The sequence below is a fragment of the Tupaia chinensis genome, unplaced genomic scaffold, assembly GCF_000334495.1.
Source record: "Tupaia chinensis unplaced genomic scaffold, TupChi_1.0 Scaffold000069_1, whole genome shotgun sequence".
Lineage (NCBI taxonomy): Eukaryota > Metazoa > Chordata > Mammalia > Scandentia > Tupaiidae > Tupaia > Tupaia belangeri.
This window is the reverse complement of record NW_006159529.1, coordinates 1,336,258-1,360,725: the sequence shown is the minus strand read 5'-3', so window position 1 is coordinate 1,360,725 and position 24,468 is coordinate 1,336,258. Positions and strand designations below refer to the sequence as shown.

At 45.4% G+C, this 24,468-nt stretch overlaps 1 protein-coding gene across 2 annotated transcripts in view; it reads right to left on the bottom strand.

Moving 5' to 3' along the window:
• Positions 1 to 24,462, bottom strand: part of GFRA1 (GDNF family receptor alpha 1) — a 236,886-nt gene extending 212,424 nt beyond the window's left edge. For both annotated transcript variants that reach the window (XM_006142220.2, XM_006142221.2), the window contains exons 1-3: positions 24,388 to 24,462; positions 23,262 to 23,555; positions 21,938 to 22,021 (exon numbers count right to left, since the gene is read on the bottom strand). In XM_006142220.2, the coding sequence (XP_006142282.1) occupies positions 21,938 to 22,021; positions 23,262 to 23,555; positions 24,388 to 24,427 (418 nt within the window). In that variant the 5' untranslated portion in view covers positions 24,428 to 24,462. The remainder of the gene's footprint in view (positions 1 to 21,937; positions 22,022 to 23,261; positions 23,556 to 24,387) is intronic.
• Positions 24,463 to 24,468: the final 6 nt, after the last annotated feature.

Here is a 24,468-nt window from a genome sequence, read left to right as displayed (position 1 = left end):
GCCTGGCATGAATTTAAGCCACCAGGTCCGGGACTTGAACCGCGGTCAACTACATGGAAGTTCAGCGACATAGTCATTATGCTAACTGCTGGTCCCTTGGAGATGTCATTCTTGACACTGCAGATGACACCTCCCACACAAAGAGCAGATGAAAGAGCTGGAGGATAAAAAGTCGTGGCCTTGGTGACAGCATTTGCTAGAAACCTGCCCTACATCTGGACTTCTTAAAAATCCTAAGAGCTAACAAATTCTCTTTATCATCCAAGCCTGTCTGAGGTGAGTTGTCTGTCACTCATGAGAGAAAGAATCCTGACACATTCTCTAACAAGGTCGTAAGCTCCCTAAGACCATGATTTGTACACTTCTGTCCTGGCTCATCTCAGTGCTGGTGAACCTCAGTACTCAACGCGTGTGAGAAAGAGGTGAAAAAATACCTTGGGTGAAATAAGTACTTAATAATGTTTTCACTTGGGCATTACTTAAACTCGGTACTCACTTGGTGTTTAGATCCGTACTATCTAAGTGAAATACTTCATCTGTTTTCACCACGTAGGTGATATTTCACTTAGGGACTTAATAAGTAAGTCAAATAAAAGCTCAAGGGAAACTGTTAGTTAATAGTCTGGTTCACTGACCGAGCTCCCACCTGCATATTCATTCAATCATTTCATTTCTTCCTTTAACAAAAAACACACTCAGGGCCTACTATGTGGCTTTCTTGGATCAGGGTCAGAGAAACAAAGAAGCCAGAAGGGATCCTTGCTTTTATGTAACTCAGTATTCTAGTAAGAGAAACAGACAAGTCATTCAACAAAATAATTCTGGGTAGTGGGGGATCCTGTGGAGATAATGAAACTGGGAAATTAATAAAAAGTGGAGGAGGTAGGAAAATAGTTACCTAGGTGGTTATGGCAGACTCTGGGTTGGAAATGACAAGGAAGCTCGGTCCATGAAGACCACAGAGAAGAGCATTCCAGACAAAAGGGAAATGCCAAGTGCCAGGGCTCCAAGACAGTACACACTTGATGGCTTTGGAGATGGAAGAGACAGTGGCTTCAGGGTCTGCGATCCTTCAGGGTAGGACGAGGCAAGATGAAATACGAGCGTGGGCAGGGGCCTGATTACTTAACAGTTCTTCTTCTGAGACTAGTACAGATGTCTGCAGGGACAGAACCGCAAGCCCGTCTTGTTTGGACATCACGATAAATGTAAGCCATGACAGAGGAAAGAGAAGGGGAACCCAGCTCCAGGGCCACGTGTCCCCGAGCAAGTCCCTTGCTCATTCTGGTCTTTAATTCTGTCATCCATCCATCAGTTAAAGGCCCAGATTCAGTGATCACAAAAACTTTTTTTGACACCAACATTCCATAATTACTGTCTTTTGCATTGTATGTATTTATTTTTATAGAGGTTTTTTCTTTTTTTTTTTTTTTGGCCTTAGGCTGCATGTGCTTGACAGAGAGAAAGAGACAGTGAGAGGCAAAGTGAGAAATCACCCCTAGGGGGCCTGCCACACTGCAATCTCTCTCCTCCATTTTCCTCCCAGAATTTTGGGCATGCACTCACACACACCTGGTGTGAGTTTCACAGGGTCCAGGACTCGAACTGCAGTTGGCCACGTGGGACTCCAGCTACACCATCTATTTGGCCTTGCATTTTATTTATTTATTTATGTATTTACTTACTTATTTTTAAAGAGTTATTTTATTTAACTTTATTTATTTATTTTAATGTGACCAGGAAGGGAGAGAGAAAGAGAGAGAGACAGAAGGTGAGAAAGCAAGCCACCAAGTCCAGGACTTAAACACAGTAAGCAGTGCCCTTAACCGCCATGACACCTGCTGACACCCTTCATTTTTTTTTTAATTAAACAAATCAATAGAAAAGATGAACCCAGCATTAGGAGAGAATTCTCAGTTAGGACCTACACTTTCGAAGCACGTGTCTGAAGCACTACAGGGCCAGTGGGCCACTCTGAGTCTCACTTGTACGAAGTCTCCAGTTGAGACAGCTGTTTGGCTCGTATTTCAGAACTGTGGAGTGAAACTATCCAACCATGGCGGTAACCCACACAAGCCTCCTTTCTAGAAAAGCAGGTGCTATGGCCCTGAAGCCACCATGACCCCAGCCATAGCTTCCTCCTGAGCCAAGGGGGTGGCCTGGCCTTGGGGACTGATCTCCTGCCCAGGGTGGCAGAGGAGATCATTGCTGGCATGAAAGTACCAGGCTCCAACCACACTGGCCCGTTTCTGGAGAGTACACCAGGCTCTTGCCAACCCTGGGGTCTTGAAACTCTGCTAACAACGTTCTTTGGCCAGTGTTCAGATGGCTGGTTCCTTTTCTGAGAGGCTCTTTCTGACTTCCCTATATAAAAGAGCTCTCCTCTTTCTTTGTTCACTATCACCCTGGCCTGTTTTCTTCCTTTTCTTTTTTTTTTTTTTTTATTTAAGAGAGATTTTTACTATAAGGCACATGCCCTCACCAGAGAGAGAGTGAGAGATGAAGAGACAGAATGCAAAAATCACCCCCCAGGGGGGATGGCCCTGCTGCAATCCCTTCTCTTCCATTCTCCTCTCAGGATTTTGGGCACACACGCACAAAGACCCGGCAAAAGTTTTAAGCCACCAGGTCTGGGACTCAAACCACGGTCAACTAGGTAGGAGTCCAGCGACATAACCATTCTGCCATCTGCTGGTCCCTCCAGCCTGTTTTCTTCTTAAGAATACTGACTGCCACTAAAAATCCCTTGCTTTACCTCATACCTCCTCACCATACCTTTGCTGTTCAGGGCCTCATCTGTCTCATCCATGCCAATGTTCCCAAGTCCCAGAACAATGTCTAGCCCACAAAAAGTTGACTTGCTACATATTTGTTGATAAACTAAAAGAAGCAGTCATCCAAGATTCTCAACAACACAATGAAGGCCACATGGCAGGCCACGACCAGAAAGTTCCTGAGGAAATTCTCAACCCAGACAGCGCATCTGCAGTGGTGGTACTGGAGCTACCAGAACATCATACATTTCCCCTGTGGAACAACGAATGCATATGTGTTGCGGGGTTCAAACCCCTTGCACGGCCCAAACACTGCTTTACCAGGAATGAACAGAAGGGTTTAGCAAAAGAAACAAACTAATTTATCAGCATGTCTGGAGACTTTAACTCGGATGTCTGGTTCATCAAAGAACTGCTCAGGTCCGATGCAGCCCTATACAAGTATAAGCAATTCAGCTGGTAGACTTCTTTTACCTCTGGAAGCTGGCAAAGAGGCCAGTCCTGCAAACACCAATGTCTCACACCAAGCTCATGGTGATGTGCTGAGTTATGAGGAGGCAGCTGAGACAGCACCAGGCGCATGGTCAGGCCTACAGAACAAAAATGTCAAAGCCCCTTGGATAGGGGGAAGGCACCTCTTTGAGAAGCGGACCAGGATAAAGAAATGGGGCAGAGGCAGAGGAAGGCACTCGAATGGGCTGGCAGAGACAGGCAGAAGAGGCCTCTGCTTGTCACTCCCACGTTCCAAAAGGCAGCTCAGTGGCCATGGACGACAGCAGCAGGCTTGTTTGTTTTTTATAATAAGCAAATATAAGACCCTGAGCGTAAATTTTTCTATTTTAGGGCTTTCTAAATAGCGTTTAACTTTGTAAGTGTTTTACATCTTGGGTAAATATTTGCTGGGTATTTCTAGCCCACATCAGAGTGCTTATCTAAAAAGCTGTTTTGTTCTCCTCGTAACAGCAAAATCCTACATTCAATTCAGGCTACTCGCCCTGCCTGTGCACCCACAAGAACTCACCTTCCTTCGTCTCCAAGGCTCACCCACCACACGAACAGCAGGCTAGATCGGCATGAGAGTCATTTCCGAAAGGCTATTTCTATCCGCACTAGCTGGACCTTCTCTTAATGAAGCTGAGGGCGTGGAGGAACAGGCCATTGGCTATCCCCACACTCGAGGTGCAATGAAGCAGTTCTGCCAGGTTGTGGGAATGCTTGGGGAAATTCAGTAACCATAAGACAGAGATGCAAAGCATAACAAGGGAGGGACACAGCTGGTGTCTCCTGTGAGGTGGAGCCGCTTTATTTTACAGACAAACCAGCAACTGACCGTCAAACATTTGGGGAAGGCAACTACACATAAATGCCCTGAGAGGTCTCCAGAGAGCAGCCACCAAGTCTGAGCAACACCTTCTCTGTGTTTACTCTAGAAAGCGGATAGGACCAGCAAGCACATCACCACCAGTCCTCCCCGGGGGCAGAGAAGTGTCTGAAGGCCAATGAGCACGTTCTTATTTTTAACAACAACTTACATCATTTGGAGGCCCCTCACATTGCATGACACGCTTGAACACACCATCTCACAGCACAGATCCAATCCTCACCACAACTCTGCCCAGAAGACATTATCCACATTTTACGAATCAGGAATCTGAGCCTTGAAGTGATTAAAAAACTTGGAAGATGATGAAATAGGGATACAAATCCTTATTCTTTCCACAACGGCACTGCTTCCCCTTCCCTTTTGGGGAAAGGCCTAAAGGTGGCATAGTGGTTACGGGAGCCAGATTCCCCTATGCTCAACCACTGTTCAAGTCCCAAATTCAGTGGCCTGAAAATCACGCCGGGTGTGTGTGCATGCATGCCCAAAATCCTGAAAAGAGAATGGAGGAGAAAGGACTGCAGCATAGCCATTCCCCATGGGGGCATAGGTGGGGTAATTTCTCACTTTGTCTTGCTCTGTCTCTTTTCTCTCCAGTGAGCACACATGCCCTATGGAAAAAGCAAAGCAAAACAAAACAAAAGACTCTCTCTCTGAGATTCTGCTATGCCTCTTCCTCATTTCCCAGGTTTGAGAGAGAGAAGGCAAGTTCAATAAGGAACATGACTGGGTTATGGCTGGGGTATCTTGGTGGAACTACCCATCAGGCAGCTGAATGGATATGTTCTAAAGGAAGGCTCTTTCTAATTTGAGAATTCAGAGACTTCCACTAACACATCCACCAATCCCAGGGAGCCTCTGAACCCCAGAGAAGCAACACTAGCATTTTTGAGACTCATCAGGAACTACAGAGGTCCTGGTATCGGCACCTTGATGGAAGCACAGACCGTGGGGGCACCGAGATCCTAGGAGGGTTTTGCAGTCGGTCCAGCCACCAGGGTAGGCACTGGACAGATGATCCAGGGACAAGGACAAGGAGGAATCTAGGAATACCTCTGCCAAGTCCAGGGCCTATCATCCAAAGTCTCTCTAAAAAAAAAAAAAAAAGTCTTTTTTTTTTCTGTTCAAATACAAAATAATGTTTGGACCAGAAGTAGGTAAGAATTGGGACCAGCAGTTAGCATAATGGCTATGTCGCTGAACTCCCATGTAGTTGACTGCAGTTCGAGTCCTGGACCCAGTGGCTTAAACTCACGCCAGATGCGTGTGCATGCGTGCCCAAGATCCTGAGAGGAGAATGGAGGAGAAGGGATTGCAGCATGGCCATCCTCCCAGGGGGGGTGATTTCTCACTTTCTGTCTCTCTGTCTCTCTCTGTCTTTCTAGTGAGCACATGTGCCCTATAGCAAAAACTTCTCAAAAAAAAAAAAAAGAAGTAGCTAAGAATCCATGTTGCATGTAACTGATTTTGTTCTTGACCAGAAAATCAAAAACAAGCAGGACTAGGCTTTTGGAGATGGACAAACTTGGCTCGAATTCACAATCATCTACTAGCTGTGTGGCCCTGGGCAGGTCATCTCACTTCTCTTACTTTCGGTTTCTTCTTATGAAAAATGTGAATTAATGCCCACAATCTCCACTCCTGGCCAACACTCAAGACTTCTGTGAGGATTAAATGCAATAGCCTATAAAACCTCTCATATCTGACTGCTAGGCACCCAGCAGGCATTTCACAATGAATGCTCTTTCTCAACTACATTTTGGCATCCATAGACTCCAATCTCAGGGCTGGGACTTGAGTTGGAAGCAACCCCAAAACATTCCTGGGGAACCACCACAGCGAAACCATCAAACCTGAAGAGGCCTTCCATGGAAGTCTTGAGCCATGATGGCAATGCCCTTCTAGAGGAGCAGTCCAGAGAGATCTCAAACCCCGACAGAGTGACCTGAGTGCGTTCTGACCATCACCTGACCCCACGCAATACAGTCCCAGTAAATTGACTGTCTCTCCAGAGCGACATAGCACCAACAGCTGTGGAATGTCAAAAACAGGGCTGCTCGGGTCTAAAGTTACCCCTCCTCCCTTCTGAGAGGAAAGAAAACACATTTCTGGGTCTCTGCCTCTTTATGTTTTGCTTATGAGGAACAAATGTCGACAAGATATAGGATACACTGCTCTGTCTGCCACCGAAACACACAGAACATAATTTTATATGAAGCTACACCCGCTTAATTGTGATGCATTAAGTATTATGTTCATTGTTTCTGAAACTGGGTAGAAATGAATAATTTATTTCAGACAAAGGAAACTCTTGAATATGAAATGCCTCATCTTTTAAAATTACAATTTGGAAGACAAGAATGAAAAAATACCCATACCCAGTGAACCTTATACTGCTAATAGAAAACAATGCTTCAACTGTTTCTGCTTTGTTTGCAAACATTACATTTTTTTAAACGTTCTTGAGAATAATCAGGAAAGCAGCACTAGGTCTCCACATTTTCATCTGCTTACACAGGGCCAATGTATCCGGTATGAACTTTCTGTGCAGGCTGAGTGAATGTCCTTTCCTTTCCCACTGATGTGAGAAACTCACCTGAAACCCACGCCCATGTCCCACACCCCAGGCTCTCTCTGCCACCTCTTTCCAGCACCTTCTTTCCTACATCCCAGTCCTCTTCCTCTCTCCTTCTCCCCTCTCCTCACGGCACTTGACTCTGCTTTAGACTTTCTTTCTAGATTAACACCAGCTGTGTTCACCTACTCCCCAGCAACTAACTTAGAGCCTGGCACACAGTCAGGTCTCACAGAATATGAGGTACTGCTATTTTTAGAGTAGATAATCAGTATTTTAGACTAAATTGAACTGGTGATTGTCATTTCAGGTATGGCTACTGGTACTCTTTTGTTTTGTTTTGATTTTTTAGAGAGAGATTTTTGCTACAGGGTGTGTGTACTTGCTGGAGAGACAGAGAGAGACAGAGAGTCAGAAAGTGAGAAATCCCTCAAGGGAGAAGGTCACACTAAAATCCCTTCTCCATTCTCCTCTCAGGATTTTAGGCATGCGTGCACACATGCCCGGCATGAGTTTTAAGCCACCATGTCCAGAACTCAAATCACAGTTGACTATGTGGGAGTCCAGCCAGATAACCATTATGCTATCTACTGGTCCTCATTTGTTTTTTTAATTGCCGGAGGGCACATGCACTCACCAAAGAGAGTGAGAGACAGAGAGCGAGAAAGCACTCCCTCAGTGGGGTGTGATCATGCCACTATCCCCTCTCCTCCATTTCTCCATCCTTTTGGGATTTGGGGCACACCAACAGGCACCAAGCTGCCAGGGTTGCAAACTATGCTTGGCCATGTGGGATCCAGCTCCCTTAACCACTAGCCTAGAAGATCTAGAAGGTTGTAAGTAACTGTTTACCTGTGGTCCCACAAGTAGCAAGTGCTAGAATGTAGAATTCAAACCCAAGTGTGTTTAACTCCACAACTTTTGTTCTTTTCCACTGTACTATTCTGCATGGCCTAATCTCCTAGACTCAGGACCTCACCTCTGTACCTTCCTAGCCCCACTCTAATCTCTGGAATGAACACTGACGGTCTGCCTGGTGGATCCCAACAAGGCACGTGCTGCCAGGCTCACAGTGTCTTTCTCCCAGCGATTACCAGCAGCTGAAAAGGACAGCACCACCTCTTCCCACCTTGCAACCCCAAGGACATCATTAAAACAATGTCATAAACACACTGTCGGCCCCAGGAAGGACACACAGAGAGGATTCTATAGCTTTTAGGAAGCAGTTCTATTGCTGTGGTAATTACTGGCTACAGTCCCAACAGCCCTCCCTCCTCACCCTTCCCTCCCAGATCTGCCCTGAGGTTAGCAGGCATCCCTTTCAATTAAGACAACTCCTTGCATTTAGAACCTTTGTGTTCTAATTCACACACTCTCTTGCGAAATGTTCTGAATGAGCTTGAGAATTTGGCACAGAAAACAGCCAAGTGAGACAGAGGACTGGGGAGCCAGAAGAAGAAAACAGTCAACAGAAAAGAAACGAAAAAACAAGCCAATATGTGGAAACTCCATCTGCCTGTGGCTCCTTCCAAGCAGGTGCTACCCACCAGGTTTCCAGAGGTCTACAGAGAGGCCCAGACAGTCACCCCTCACAGGCCGAAGTACAGTACTGGTCTGGGGGGGGCCAAATGCCCACACCTGAACCTCTGTCCCCAAGTGATAAAGCAGAAGCCCACTCCAAGCCAGGACAGATGCTAGTAGTGGGGTGGGTGTTGGGCAGAAAGGGAGGCAGAACCATTCCTTTGGAGGGTCTAGATTGCCCACATCCACTGCCCACCAAGTGAGGCCTCCTTTCAGCCTCCATGTTACTCAGTGTCTAAGGGTCCCCATGAAACAACAGTCAGAGACTCCTTTCTCCTACACAAACCCAAATGCCCCGTAGCATCCAAGGCCTTTCATGACCTGGTTCCAGACTTCTCGGCACTCCTTCCTGTTGGCACCTGCCAGCTGTGCTGTCACTCTGCACCCCAAATCACCACCTTCCCAGGACCATCCAGGGAGGCCCAGTCTGCCCCGCCCTGAGTCCCACTCCTCTGCCTGCCCCTTAGCACCTAAGTGCTGGGTTGTCGGCACTTGGCCGTTGCATTCTGGAGCCTTGTGCATCTTTTCTCCAAGGGAAGGTAAGTCTGGGAGAGGAGCTTGACCCACACCTGCTCTGCCACCATCAGGAGCTGAGGCCATTGGCACCGTGCCCACTCCTGGCCTCCTATTTCACTTCCGAGAAGGCATCTTGCGTGATGAGTTGTCGCTCATACACGAAAGCCTCGTGTCATTCTCTAGAAGCACTCAGAGCCCCGGTGTGTCCTTCTATAACACAGAACTATATTAAATGGAGTCATCTGGAATGTCTACTGTTCTACCATGTTGACCTTCAAAAATGGCAATTTCATATAGGATTTGATCTGAAAATCCCAGCAACGCTGAGGTAAATTAGCCAATCCTTCCCTTGGTTCTACTAAAACAAAGGCTAAGCCCTGAGCACGGCAAATCTGCTTCTCTGCCCCCTTCTCCCACAAGGTCTTGATGTTCCTGCCACAGAAAACATCCTGTCATTAGCACCCTGGACAACTCCGTGCCTTTGTCCACACTAGCACCTCTGCCTGTAATGCCCTCTCCGGTCATCTCTATTCCACAAACCCCAGTTCGAAAGTCACCTTTGGCATGTCTTCTCTGACCTGCAGCTCCATCTCACCAGTCAGTCCCTCCTTGGGGCTGCATCTGAGCTTTATACAGAGTTTTCTACTCATTCACCTACATCATAATTTACTTAGTTTCTATCTATCCATAAAACAACAACAGCAAAAGAATTCTTAGAAGGCAACAGGAGGGTCCTATTTACCTGAGTCACTTGGGCCTTGTACTGGGATCATGGCAAGTCCTTGACAAGTACCTGATGAATGAGTGCTATCCTATCATCCTGCAATACTGAACACTGACAGAGACCACAGAAACTCGCTTCATTCTAAGCTAGATAAAGGGATATACAGTCACATGCTATACAATGACATTTCAGTCGAAGAAGGATCACATCCATGATGGGTCCTGTAAGATTGCTTCATACAGCTAGGTAAGTAGTAGGCTCCACCATCTATTAGGTTGTCCGGAAAGTCATGACATATTTTTCTATGTTTTTCTATGCATAAATGTGTCATGACTTTCCAGACAACCTCATACATGCTATGATGTTCTCACAATGACAAAATCACTTGACAACATATTTTTCAGAAGGTATCTCTATTGTTAAGTAATACATGGGTGCATTATATGTGTAGCATACACAGGTATGCATATCATTCCATTGAAAAGGCCTAATAATTCCTTACGCAGTTCGTGTACCTAACTTTTGTGGACGATTTCCCCTGATATGTAAATGGGTGCTACAACATGGCTTCTGGAGAGAAACTTCCTGAATGGGAAGGCTGGCTCTACCACTTCCTAGGTGTGTGCCCTCAGACATGATTTTTACTTGGACCTCTGTTTCCTCACCCAACATATGGGACTAAGTGCATTTACCACTAAACGAAGATGAAATAAGTTACTACGTGTGAAACACTTAGCCCATTGTTTCTTGCAGCTGTTACAATGATTATTTTAATTTCTCTAGAAGTATCATGGGGAGGGTAATGATTTCCAATGGGGTGGGGGCATGTTTTGAATTTCAGCCTCCTTGCTCCTTTTCCCATTCAACCGCCATTTGCCATTCCTCAGCTTACGAGACTATAGTAGTTCCATTGAGTCGTCTCTGGAACTCAGAGATCTCCCGGTATTGTCCTCATCAAGAGTTTATTTGAAACTCATAGTAACAGGGATCGATGAAACATTTCATAAACATAGGCTTTAAGAAACCTGCTGGTCTATTCCTACAAAGAATGCAATCAATACTTATTTTCATACATTATTAACTGAACACGAAACGATAATGTGCAAAGGGCAACAGAAATAACAGTAGGCATGGCGCTTCTCAGACAATTCATAGGGACGGAAAGGAAAGCGGAACCAGCCTGGTGAAAGACGAACAGCATATTAGGTCACCTTAAAGTGGGACTAAACTATGTATTCCTTTCTTTACCACTGTGTAATGCTATTTATATGACAACATGACAAAAAATGGCCCTAGGCATTCTGCTCTACTTTAGAAGCCTTCCATCTAACACTGAAATGAAAAAAAGATACAATCCAGAAATTGCTTCTTTGGTTAATATTTTTGCAGTTCCGCAGGAATGGTTTTAATAGCGTGCGTGTTCTGGATTTGGGTTGTCAATTAAGAACGCATCAGAACACAGGGCAAAATATTAAAATAATAAGTATTGGAGTATATAAAAAACACTTTGTCAAACAGTGATTTAAGATGGAGAAAGCAGGGAATTAAGGAGGGAGAAAAGACACTAGAATAGCTGCTTATGAACAGAGGGTCCAGGTGTGTGCTTCATCATGTAACAGTAGGAAAAACACAGGATTTGGAGTCACAGGAACCAGACGTGAATCTGAGCTCTTCCATGTATTAGCTGTGTGGCCCTCAGAAAGTTACTCAACCTCTCTGACCCCAGGTTTCTTCCTCACAAATCAATGGGCACAAGGCGAACTTTTAGCATAGTGGAGGACCAAAAGGAGGTAATGCCTGGGAATAGGCAGCTTAGCATCTGACACCTGGCAGGGCAGGGACTCCCCCAGAGGGACTCCTCTTCCCACCCTCACCTCCCCTTTAGAGATTGCAGGTTTGGAAATTATACAGCTCTAGGATGGGCAGAGTCCCAGAGGGAACTGTGGTTTGACCAAAAATAGGCCATTTGACCAAATGATTAAAAGTCTGTCATATGCTAATGCTTGGACAGGGCGGACCTTTGGCCAATTTAGTAGGAGTAAATTGCAATTGATTTTCGAAGAAATTGCTTGTTCTCTTGCCTTTCCTCAGCTGTGTCATACTCTCTCATACACAGCTGCCTTTGTCACAGTCAGGACCAACTGAAACACGTGGTGAAGAAGAGCTTTTTGAGGCAAAATGTTTGATAATATAGACATCTGCGTGTGCACACACTATACATACACACATGCATGAGCAGGCAGAAATACACATCCGTCCACGTGTGTGTGTATACATGCTTATATAGATGTACTGAAGGGCTCATATCTTGAAACAATTCTGCCACCAGCCATACCCATCTGTATATTTTGCAAATCCCCCTGTGGTTGGAGAGCTATCAGTTATTTTTATTTTTATAACAACCTACTATTTGAAGAAAGATCATAAATGATCACACCCCAAAAATTTTCTCTGGATATGCTCTGCAGCCCTATTTATGTATCTTGGCTATGAGCAGAAAATGGTTAAAAGATCACAGAAGATTAAAAAAAATCATAATAATAAAGGTTAACAATGACTGCTTTCACCCCTAATTTCTGATGTGGTGATAGACCCTCTTAGAACATTAATTAGAATGGAAAGAGAGAGATGAAAGAAATGCCCAGAGGACATAATAAATTAGCCCCTTATGCAAATTACCCATTCATTTTCATCACTGACCCAGCTAGTTGAGTCTCTAAATTACGGGAAGTGGTTAGCTACTTTAACAAAAAAAACCCCAGATGAAAGATTAATTTTTTTTTTTTAATCTGAGGGCTGGGAAGGTTTTAAGTAACAAATAATTTCTCATTTTTCATTGCAGACAATTATAAAAGATGCTAAAATATATTAAAAATTAATGTTCCAGCCACTGGCTCCTGTTGCCAGAAACCTATTCATTAACCTTTCTTCTGAAACAATGGACAGCTACCCCCTTAACTAAAGTTGATGGTTGTGGCTCTTACTCTAACTACGAAACAAACTGTGGTATCTTAAAACATCCACAGACCTGAACAGGTGAAGGACAACTGAAACCAGGAAGGGAAATGCTAGGGTATGGAGAGTTTCAAATATCAATTTGAAAACAAACACACACCTAATTTTACTTGTCATCACTGTCCTCGACGATTTACGTTCTACTGTCCTATAAATTTACGGATCTCTCAGTTTTCTTATCGGTAAAATAAAGGGATTGGACTAGAATGACCTCCAAGAGTCCTGCAGCTCTACAATTCAGTGATTTTATTTATCCCAGTAAAACAAATGCAGTACTTCTGATCACTTAATGTATTTCAGTATACTCTTATAACACACGTTTTGTCTACGGAGCTCACTCTCGGCTTCATTTTCTCTTCTTACTCATTTTTTCCTTCTCCTTATTCTCTCCACTTATTTTTTTACCTTGTCTTCTCCCATAGCTTAAGAAAAGATGCTTTAAATACATTCTAATTCCAAGTGAGGAACACATGAGATAAATCATATTTTGTATTATTGCTAGTGTGAAAGATGTATGTCTAAGACTACAAGTTACCTTGGTATGAAGAAAGTGCTAGTCAACAGAACAATAAGTCTCGGAATAATACAAGGTCCAATATATAGACCCTTCAAGAAGAAAGAAAAATAAGTTAAAAAGCATCTTAGTCCAAGGCTCTCACATTCTAAAAGGAGGCAAGGCCTCTCAGGAAGAACAGACACTAGCCCAAAGTCACCCAGCTGGTTAGGGATAAGGCTCGAAGCAGGACACAGGTCTCCAACTCCTGTACCAATAGCTCTTTTGAACAAACAAGTCTGAGTTGATGCCTTCTCTTAAGAATTTAGTACGAAAGAAAGAAAGAAAGAAAGAAAGAAAGAAAGAAAGAAAGAAAGAAAAGAAAAAGGACCACCTTTAGAAAGAACAAGCATCGACAGCAGAAAAATTAAGAGATGGCAGAAAGAAATACTTTAGAGGACTAAGGAGAAAGAATGAGGATAGACATATTGGCTATAAATAATTTTGCTCCTTGTAACAATCTTCAGTTCATCCAATTACCTGTCACTCACTGATGTTTTATCTCCCTTCTGGAAACAGGACCTACAGTAACTCTATGCAAAATATTTGACTGTCTCTACCCTCACAGCCTTCACCAGAACATTTAGGCCTTTACCATAAGTATTTAAATATTAGAATGTCCTACTGCTTTATTCATGATACTTCTTGAGGTTGACATTTAACCTAAGTAATAAAATCTTGCCTTCAGGAAGTGGTCAGTGACGCAGAAAGACATGGGTTCTTCAGGTCATCAGGTAAGTAATAAGAATATACGTAGATGATGATCCCATTTTTGTAAATAAATAAAATTTAAATATATACACACATACACACATCTACATATTTTTACACGCAAAGGGGGAAAAGTCCGAAAACACACATATGAACACGTGAAAAACAGTTATCTTTGGGTAGTGAGACTCTGAGCGATAGAAATTTCTTTTTCCCTTTTTACCTGTTTGTAATTTCATATTGTTCTACAGTAAAAATGGATTGCTGAGGGGCAGGAGAGGGAGAGAATAAAAACCAGAAGTAGTGGTCTGTGAAAGTGAAATGTAAGTGTACTTAACAGAGCCTTTAGAGACGGAAGCATCTCCCAGGTTTAAGGCATGCCCTTCTCAGGGAGCAGTAATTCTTCCTGCTATGAGGGGCATTGGAAAGAAGATTTATGGGGCAAGGTTAGAGGAATGGGAATCAGTCAAGCTGAGAAGGGAAGGCTGATCACAAGAATCCTTAAACACAGGAAGAACTCCCACCCTGGCTGATCACCAGCTGCAACAAACTCACCTCCAACCAAAGAGCAAGGATAGGGGCCCAAAGGAGCAGGAGGAGTGCAAAGCAGGAATAAGGAAGACCTTCCCCAAAGCGTAGTTAAAAGCCTCAGGGTGGGTTATTAAGAGAGAGAATTTTCCTCCAGGGCCTTTTAGATGCAGGATAGGGTATTTTTAATTGCTTGTCCAAGGCAGTTTATGAGCAGCCTTCCCAAAGGTTCAGGATTGCTACCCTTTTCAAGACATGGAATCATTGTTCTATGATCAGGGACTATGGTCTGCTTAAAAAAAAAAAAAAGAGTACGTGAATTAGTAGCAAGTCAATAGCCAACATGGCCTTACCACGTTTGGGAGCCAACCTGAAGCTCCTAAGATTTCCTAGGCAGGTCTAAGCCACTCCAAAGTCTTAAAAACCGCTAAGATTTATTGAGGGGCAAGCTTATTTCAGGCACTATGCTAGATATTTTATATTCAGTACCTTTAATCCACAAGAACCTATTAAAGTAGGCATTATCATCATCCCATTTTATATTCAAGGAAACTGAGGCATGGCGAGCTCAAATGAGCTTCCCACAACAAAGCCAGGGGCAGCGCAGGGGTTCACCCAGTTTGGTGGAACTCCAAAGCACGTGTTCTTTCTCTAACACCAGTGTGTGTGCTCAAGTGTGGACACAGCGCCACAGGAGACACAGCTGGCCAGCCAGCCTGATCTAAGATTCAGGGTAGCTGGGCTGAGGTGGAAGGCTGATCGCTAAGTCTGCGAACACAGACTAAAGCTAAACTGTTTCTATAAGTCATCAAGGTGCTAAGACCAGACCTGGCAATGAACTAGAGCCAGGGAGGCCAGTAAGGAGGCCAATGCAAAGTTCATCTGAGAGACAGGATGAATACATTCAGGGCATGGAGAGAAGAGAGCAATTCAAAAGACAGCAGGTCTGGGGTGCCAGCAGAAAGAGTGAGGATGGTAGAAGGGACAGAGATGACTCCACGCTTATAGCAGGGAACACTAAGCAGATAGTGCCATTATATCACACTGGAAGAGAAAGGTGTAGCGAGAAAAGAGGGACAGATGAAAAGGTCCACTTTGGACAGGCTGAATTTGAGGTAAGTGAGATACTGCAAGATAGTCATCCAGGACCCAGCTGGAATTGCTACTTTAGTACTCAGGAAGACTCTAGTCACCCGTATAAATGGTACCTGAGGTCCTAAGAATAGATGAGGTTCACCAGAGAGCATGCACACAGCAGAGGCCAATACTGATCTTCCTTACAGCAGTGCCATGGCCTGGGAAACGTCCCCAAGGCTGTCAAGTAGCGTGACTCTGACAAAATAGCTTTTCCTCTCTGAGCTTCAAGGGGGGAACAAAGAGGGTTGGACAAGCTCTCTAAGGGCCTTTTCTCCTTCAGCCACTCAAGGTTGATGGTACACCTGCTTGGGGCCAGGAAGGATGCTTGGTGCTGAGCAGACACCTGGCATAACAAGCAAGCCCCTGCCTTCTACGGGGAAAGGCAGACACATAAATAAGGCCTCTCCACTCGAGTGATTAATGGCTATCATAAAGGCTAGAGCACAATGCAGCACGAGGGAGTCCTGGGTGGAAGTGCCTATCTGGGGGAATTCCAGCAAGGCCTTCAGAGATGCAATTTGATCTTGGTCTTGAAGAACTAGTATAAACAAATACCAAGCAGAGGCAAGGTTACAGGCAAACATACAAGCAAGGGTATGCATGTGAAATGCCTGGCAAAAGGTTTGGCTCCTTGAACCTGCATGAAGCGGGCAAGTGGGGCTTCAAGAAGGCTGGGGGAACCAGCAGTTAGAGTAATGGCTATGTCGCTGGACTCCCATGTAGTCGACCGCGGTTCGTGTCCGGACCCGGTGGCTTAAAAAACTCACGCCGGGCACATGTGCATGCGTGCCCAAGATCCCGAGAGGAGAATGGAGGAGAAGGGATTGCAGTGTGACCATCCCCCCTGGGGGGTGATTTCTCGCTTTTTGTCTCTATGTCTCCCTCTCTGTCTGTCTGTCTCCCTCTGTCTGTCTGGCGAGCGCATGCGCCCTACAGTGAAAATCTCTCAAAAATAAATAAATAAATAAATAAAAGAAGAAGAAGGCTGGGCCAGGCTGGGTAGGCTTTTCACTGACCTGCTAAGGAGTTTACCATTTGCCAGAGTAGATAACAAGGAACTAATGGGGCTTCAGGACCACCTCAAACACAGAGCTGTATCAGAGAGCTGAGGGGAATGGAAAGCAACACCTTAACTCCCCTAGCAGCTGGTATTTATTTATTTTTTTTAATAATTATTTTATTTAATTTTATTCACAAGTATTATTATTATTCTAACTTGACCAGAAAGATACAGAGAAAGAGAGAGAGGGAAAGTGAGAAAACAAGTTACGAGGTCCAGGACTTGAACTGTGGTCAGCCATGTGGAAATCCAGCACCTCAATCACCACATCACCTGCCAGCCCCACAGCTGGTATTTATAAGCCCTTTGTTCTCATTATCTGACTTGACAGACAGTAGAGGACATTATAAGGCTCTTCTCCAACATGCAAAAATTTTAAAGCTTTTCTTAAATAGTAACATAGGGGCCAGCAGGTGGCATGGTATTTGGGGTGCTGGACTCCCACATGTTCGACCACAGTTTGAGCACCGAACTTGATGGCTTGCTTTCTCGCTTTCCCTCTCTGTCTCCTTCTGGTCAAATTACAACATAATGGGACAAGCAGTTAGCGTAATGGCTATGTCGCTGCATTCCCACGTAGTCAACTACGGTTCGTGTCCCGGACCCGGTGGCTTAAAACTCACGCTGGGCACGTGTTCATGCGTGCCCAAGGTCCCGAGAGGAGAACAGAGAAGGGATTGCGGCATGGCCATCCCCCTGGGGGGTGATTTCTCGCTTTCTGTCTCTCTGTCTCTCTCTGTCTGTGTCTGTCTGGCGAGCGCACGCGCCCTATAGCGAAAACCTCTCCAAAAAAAAAAAAACTACCCACAAATTACAACATAATAATAATAAATTAAATTAATTATTCTTTTTAAAAAATAGTAAATAAATATGATGGCATTAAATATTGGGTCATCAGGAAAGTCATGATGCAGTTTTGCATAGAAAAACATAGAAAAATATGTCATGACTTTCCCGATGAAAGAAATGCTAAAGAGGGCTAATTATTCATAGCATCATTCAGAAAAAGGGTCCAGACTTGAAAGAGAGTTTAGGTGCATTTCATCTTGAAGCAAGCCCTTTCCAACTGTTTAGGAGCCAATTGGAAGCTCCCAAGGCTGCTGGGGCAGGTCTAAGCCACTCCAAGGTCTTAGCAAGAAGTGATGACAGAGCCAAAGGCTGGGGTTTTGTGTTTCACTAAATCAGATTTAGGCTATGCGAGTCCTGATATTTACTCTGTTCCTACAACTTGTCTTCCTGATTCTTACTCCCAATAGCATCGATGCCGATTCTATTCAAGGAACACCTGGCATTTCTTGACTCTTCTCTGCAATATCCAACCTCTGATGGATAGTTTTAAACTCCGTAGCCCTCTCTTTCTCTTGCTGCTAAAGAGGTGCTTATATGCTCTTTCTGATCGTCCATACTCAGGCTTTTCTTGGCACCCATTCTACTCTACAAATTTCCCACTGCTTTGTTCTTCCCCTCCAGGGAGTCAAAAAAAAAAAAGAGTTACCAGCAGGTTCATCATCCTTTCAAATCATTATTTCCTTCTTGATGTTTCTTGAACTTTTGTGAAGATGAAAAGGGAAGGCCAAATGGGGGTTAAAGAGCATAGAGTCGTGGCCGACAGAGATGCAGATGTGAAACACTAACTACATCTTGGTTTCCGCTGTAAACCTCCAACAGCCCACGGAGCTCTGCACTCCCGCTCCCAGGAGGCCTTTCTGTGCCCTCCCAATCCAAAATCCTCTTGCAGTGCCTCAGTTTTTCTTTTGTGTAATCCCGTTCACTGCCTCCCTCCGCATGTTCTTGACTCCTAAAAACCACACTGGCACCAACTCACAGAAAACATGCCTCCCCCAACTCTGAAACCTGCCTGGGAGGCCAAATGCTCAGCTCTCAGGTTTCCACAGGAGCTGGCCCACAACTCTTCCACCTCAGGTCTCTCCCGACTAGCCTGTCTGATTTCCCAGCTGCAGTGTGGGCTTCTAAACAGAGAAGACAGTTTTTAGATTTTTACCTTATTTTTTTAAAGAATTATTTTATTTAGCTTTATTTATTTACTTTAATTTGACCAGAGAGGGACAGAGAGAGAGAGAGAGAAAAATTGAGAAAGCAAGCCACCAGATCCGGGGTGCGAACCACAGTCGGCCATGTGGGAGTCCAGTGCCCTTAACCACCACACAACTTGCCGGCCCCAATTTTTACCTTATTTTTATTCCCTTCCTTGCTTGTGCCAGGCCACTGATAATATCTCAACATGGCCTGCAATCCGGTTAGCAAGTAAACAATGGCAAAGATGGCTGTGGGTTTGAGGAATCCAAAGAATGGCAGGAGGATTCTGCTCAGGCTTAATGTATGTGGATAAACATCCCGTTCACATGGGGCAAAGAAATCCAAATATGGAAACTCTGATTGCTACCATCTCTGTAAAAGTTAGAGACCCTGTCGTCCTGGCTTCCTCAGAGCTTTTCAAGATGGAAGAGATGTTCTGGAAACTCACATTCAAGCCACGAAAAGCAACATTTATCATCCTGCTCCTATGTCCTTCTCCAATGGCCAAACTGGATAGTATGCATTATTCAACAACTTCAAACCTCTCAAGGTTCCATTTGGCTTTGCTATCCCACTTAAGAAACACAGTCACTGTCAGAGGTCAAAGCTCATTAGTGCTGGAACCTAAATTCAATGCCCTTGAGACTGAAAACGGAACTCTAGACAGGCCTTCTTGGCTTTGGTTAATTCATTAGGACTTCTGGGTTCCCAGCAAGAAGGTCTTACAAACTTAGGATCATTGTCACTATGAAAAGAAACCTGGCTGGAAGAGGGATCCTATAAATGAATGAGTGAAACTTCATCCAGGAAGAATTTCGTTATTCATCAAAGATATTCAGACAAACCAGTGGAGTCAAGTATAATCACACACCACTGTAACTGTAGAAATGAATGCAAGGATTAAAAAAGTGATGTAAGAGCATGGTAGAGGAATTCTGGAGGTGACTCTATCTTCCCTCAAAATCATGAGCTGTTACAACCAGAGATTATTTATGTCAATTGCCTCATTACCAATGAGAAAAGAGAGACCCAGAGAGTAAAATGAGTCTGTTATAGGCCTCATAGCTCACAACAATTCTGAAATTAAAACTCAAGTGGTCCTGGGGCCAGCAGGTGGCATGGTGACTAAGGCACTGAACTCCCACACGGTCGACTATGGGTCAGTCCTGGACATGATGGCTTAAAATTCCAGGAGGAGAAGAGATTGTGGCATGACCGTTCCCTCCCAGAAGAGGGGTGATTTCTCACTTTCCCTCTCTGTCTACCTCTGGTGAGGGCATACACCCCATAACAAAAAAAAAAAAAAAAGAAAGAAAGGAAGGAAGGAAGAAAACCAAGCAGCCCTTCTTGTATGCTCGCCTACTTTTTCAATTCTCACTGTCCATGAAAAGGTTCCTACCCTTCCTGGCATCAGTACAAAGACTGAGGAGGAGAGATGTCCCTGCATCGCTCCTCCATTGCTTGAACCAGTGTCTTGGCTGGACCAAAGGACAAACAGCAGGAGGAGGAATTAGAATGAGAATTACTGGCATTATCCAGGGTAACATGTGAATACCTCCGTAGTAAACTTGTATCCTTATATCTTACTCCAAAACAGTTGAGATAGACAGACACACACGCACACACGTGACATTTGTTCTCTGAATGGAAAGACAGCATCATGCACAGGAGTATTTCTCGTAGGATACGATGCATCCAGCCCTAAAGTCTTGTTAAAAGGCAGATTCTGATTTGGTAGGACCATGATGGAGCCTGAGATGCTGCACTTCTAATAAAGCTTAGGAAATGTCCAAGCCTCTGATATGAGAACCACACTCTGAGTAGCAAAGCACAGACACCTCAAAAACTTGAGCTCAAACAAATTTGGGTTTCAATTCTGGTTTGACCCTTTGAGAGCTCTGTAATCTGGGGGTGGTTCCCAAGCTTCAGCCTGCCTCTATCTGGTCATCTCGATAATGGAGGAGTAGTACCTAAGAAGCACTTGATGTTGATTACATAAGCTAATGAGGTAAAGCTCTTAACACAATGCCTGGCATACAATAACAGCTCAATAAATGTCAGATGCTGGCTGCCTCTAAGGTTTGTAAGGGCAGGAACAGTAACTGGCTCACTGCTAAAACCACAATAGTTTCAACGCAGTAGGTGCTCAATGAATGTTGGGTGAATGAATGAATGAATGAATGCATAATTCACCCACATGTAATATTGGCATTTACATACTCCTTGGTTCTGTGGCTTTTCCGCAGGATAACATAAAACATTTGGAACACCAGAACACCCTCACCAGTAATAAACCATCATTTCACAGAACGCAATTTAACCCTAACCACCATGTTTAACCACCAAGAAACATGTCATTTGTGGTGGCTATCTATGCTTGAGAAAATGGTTTAGCTGTAAATAAATAAAGACAACATCAGTCTGGAATCTGTATGTCATTAGGAGAGATTACTGCCTCGCTCATTATTTATGGGCTGTCTGAATGCAGATGTTACAAAAAACTTAATTCTAAAACTAAATGCAATTCCAAACCAAACTGAGAACTGATAAGAGAAAAAAAAAGAGAGGAGAATGGAGGAGAAGGGATTGCGGCATGACCACCCCCCTTGGGGGGTGATTTCTCGCTTTCTGTTTCTATGTCTCTCTCTGTCCGTCTGGTGAGCGCACGCTCCCTATAGCAAAAACCTCTCCAAAAAAAAAAAGCAAAAAAAAAAAAAAAAAAACCACACACACACACACACACACACACACACACGGGAAGTGAGACTGTATTTTAAAGGGCCACTGGTCAGGATCCCATTCTCTAACAAATTCGTATGCTTGCTCAGAAAATTTAGAAACAGAAGAACTGTTAACAAATGGCAGAGCTTCATCTTTTACATCACAGGCAGACACGTGAGACCATGTAAAATTCTTCAACAATCTAACATTCTCATCAGGTGTCTCGTAAAGTGAGTGGCATCATCGGAACAGATCCCACGTCCAGGGAGGCTGTGTAAGGTACGCAGCAAGAAGAGAATACGATTGCCACCTACAGACAGAAGTGGCACTCCCGTTGCAAGAGCTGGCCAATCATATTTGAATGTGAAAAAAAGAAATCCAACTAAGTCACCTCCCTCCAACCTCTTTCAAACCACCACACCACATTACTTCATTTAGAATTACTTTCAAGACAGACAATCATCTCTAGGCATTCTGCCTCTTCATTATCATCATCTTATTTCTAACTTCCCAGAAACACTGTGCCATTCAACTCTCTACTTAGGTACTATTTGAGAGCCAAAGAGAATCCAAGCCAACAGATTTCAAGCAGCAAAGGCCTTAGAGTGGAATAAATCTCCTTACCTGATATGAATGGGACCACTCGGAATATATCTGACAACCTGCTGTTAACTGGCTCATATGGGGAATCTTCCAGTAGATCATTTCCTAAGAACAACAAAAAGACTGGGTTTAGATCTGAAAAGCAAATATATTTCAAACAGGTTATTGGGTTTTGTTTTGTTGTTTTGTTTTGTGTTTGCGGCTGAATCTGAATTCTAATTCTGTTATGATTGTGTAACAAAAAGATGCTGAAACTTTCAAAGATTTCAAATGCATCTATTTGGCTCCGGTTGTCTTTTCATTCCCTCTGCCTTTGTTGTCCTTGTTCTCCCCAGGGTGTCATGCAAACATTGGAGAACAACACAGTGGATCTTGCCAGAAAACTCTCCCACTCTTTGCAGAGGAAAGCTAGTGACGTCACATGCCCAATTTGCCTCCAAGAGCCAATGGGAGAAAGGTGACCCAGAAGAGGCCCCCATTTCTGTTTGCTCCCCAAACACGGAATGCATTCAGAAAGCTGGTACCTGGCTATTAAACACTCCATCCCTGAAATAGTTTTCATTACTGGATTCTGGAAGAAGTGGCAGCTGAGAGGTCAGATCTGTACGTTAGAAATTTGGGGTGTGAGTCTCAGTAGAGAATGAATGCCACGGATGCTTGTATGATTGTAGATTTACAAACATGAGATGCCTCTGGCAGAAAAGAGCCAACGAATTCCCAATGGAATGGATGGTGGTGACAAGGGGCTCTTTCTCTCCTTGAGCTTGCTGGTATGTTAACCAAGGTTGAACCACACCAGCTGGTTTAAGACACAGCTAATCTGAGATGACAAATGGTTTTTCACACATCTGCCTTTGATCATGTTTGAGGAGGGGTAAAGACAGAATGGATTCTACAGACCTTTCATGTTTCTTTATCTTATGTCAGAATAGGTTGGAGGGAAGAAGAAAAGGGGAGCACCCAGGCAGGATGCTGGAAAAGCTCGTGTATTACTACTTGGTGAAGTCGTTAAAGTCTCAGCCTGGCTCTCCTTGGAGAGTTGTGGGTTCCTTGGGTGGCGTTTAATGAGCTCCTATTCCACTCTTCTGACCAGACTTCAGAGAGGTCAATGGGGTCCAAGGATGCCCCCCCACACCTCCTCATGGGTTTCCCAACAACCAGACCCAACAATGCTGCTGGGCCTCAGCAAACACCAGCTGCCTCTGTCCCAGGGGGCCAATGAAAGGTCTTCATTCCGCAGCTGGGGAGAAGTGAGTGGAGGATGAGATCAGCGGGCCTGGGGATCCTGGGGCCCGCTGTCTTCAGGGAAGGACGAGGGGGTGGGGGGCCGGGACAGTCAGCGTACCCTGCAGGCTCTGGTACATGCTCCAGTAGATACGCAGGCAATTCTTCTCCTTCTTCATTCCCCGTTTGCAGCGGCAGTTGTAGAGCGACTTCTGCTTCAGGGCCTCCATGGCGCTGCGGCACTCATCCTTGGCCTCGAGGCCGGATGCCAGGCTGAAGTTGGTCTCCTTGCCGGCCACACACTGCCTGAGCGTGCGGTACTTGGTGCTGCAGCTCTGCTCCTTCAGGCACTGGTCGCTGGCTTTCACGCAGTCCAGGCGGTCCCCGCCGCTCACCTCGGCCGACAGGAGCAAATCTGCGAGGTGGAGGGGAGGGAGCCTGAGTGCCACGGGGCGGGATCCGGACGCCGCCACCCAGAACGAAGGCGCGCGCCAGAATGGGGATGCTCCATCTACAGCCTGGGGCGCCCTGCGCGGGGAGCCTGCTCACCCCTCTAGATCCGAGAGTCCATTTGGCCACTTTGGAACACCCCACCACCTGCCCCCTGTCCCCGGCCGACGGGGTTAGGTGGCTCAGGCTCAGTCCTCCGGCTTTGGGCGGTCTGCCCCAGAGACTGTGCTGTGCACTAGACGAGCCCACCCCGCCGCTCCCCGGCACCCCAACGCGAGCGGCTTCCCGGCCTCCACGCCGACCTCAGCTCCGATCTCGCTCCGACCACCCGAAGCCCGGGGACTCGGAGGAGCTCGGCAGCAGGGTGGGCGCCAGGCAGGAAAGCCCGGGTTCGCTGTCGGCCGGGCGGAGAGCGCTGAGCGGCTATTCGGGGAAAAGTTTTCCCCTCGAAGTTTGCTTCCCTGGATGCTCGCCCACACTCCACCTGCCTGCCGCGTCTCCCTGGCTCCCCGGCACTCGCCATGGGGTGTCCGGCCCGGGGCTGGAGGGCTGACTCCTTAGCGGCTCAGCAGGCTGGGTCATTAGAAATGCACAGAAAATAAAACCAAATACAAAAAGCTGCAGGCAGTGCCGCGACGCTACTGCCTTCTCAGCTAGGGGGTTCGCGCTCCCCTTCCCCCAAGCGAAACTTCTTCCTCCCGCACCCACCACACCCGTGCAGCAATTTGTGGGGGCTGCCGCAAAAGACCCCCAGAGAGACTGTGCGACTGAGAAAGCCCGCGGCGACCTCAACTTACCCAGGAGCGGCAGCGCGAAGTACAGGGTCGCCAGGAACATGGTGCCGGCGCGCAGCTGGTCCCCACCCCCCAAAAAATCCC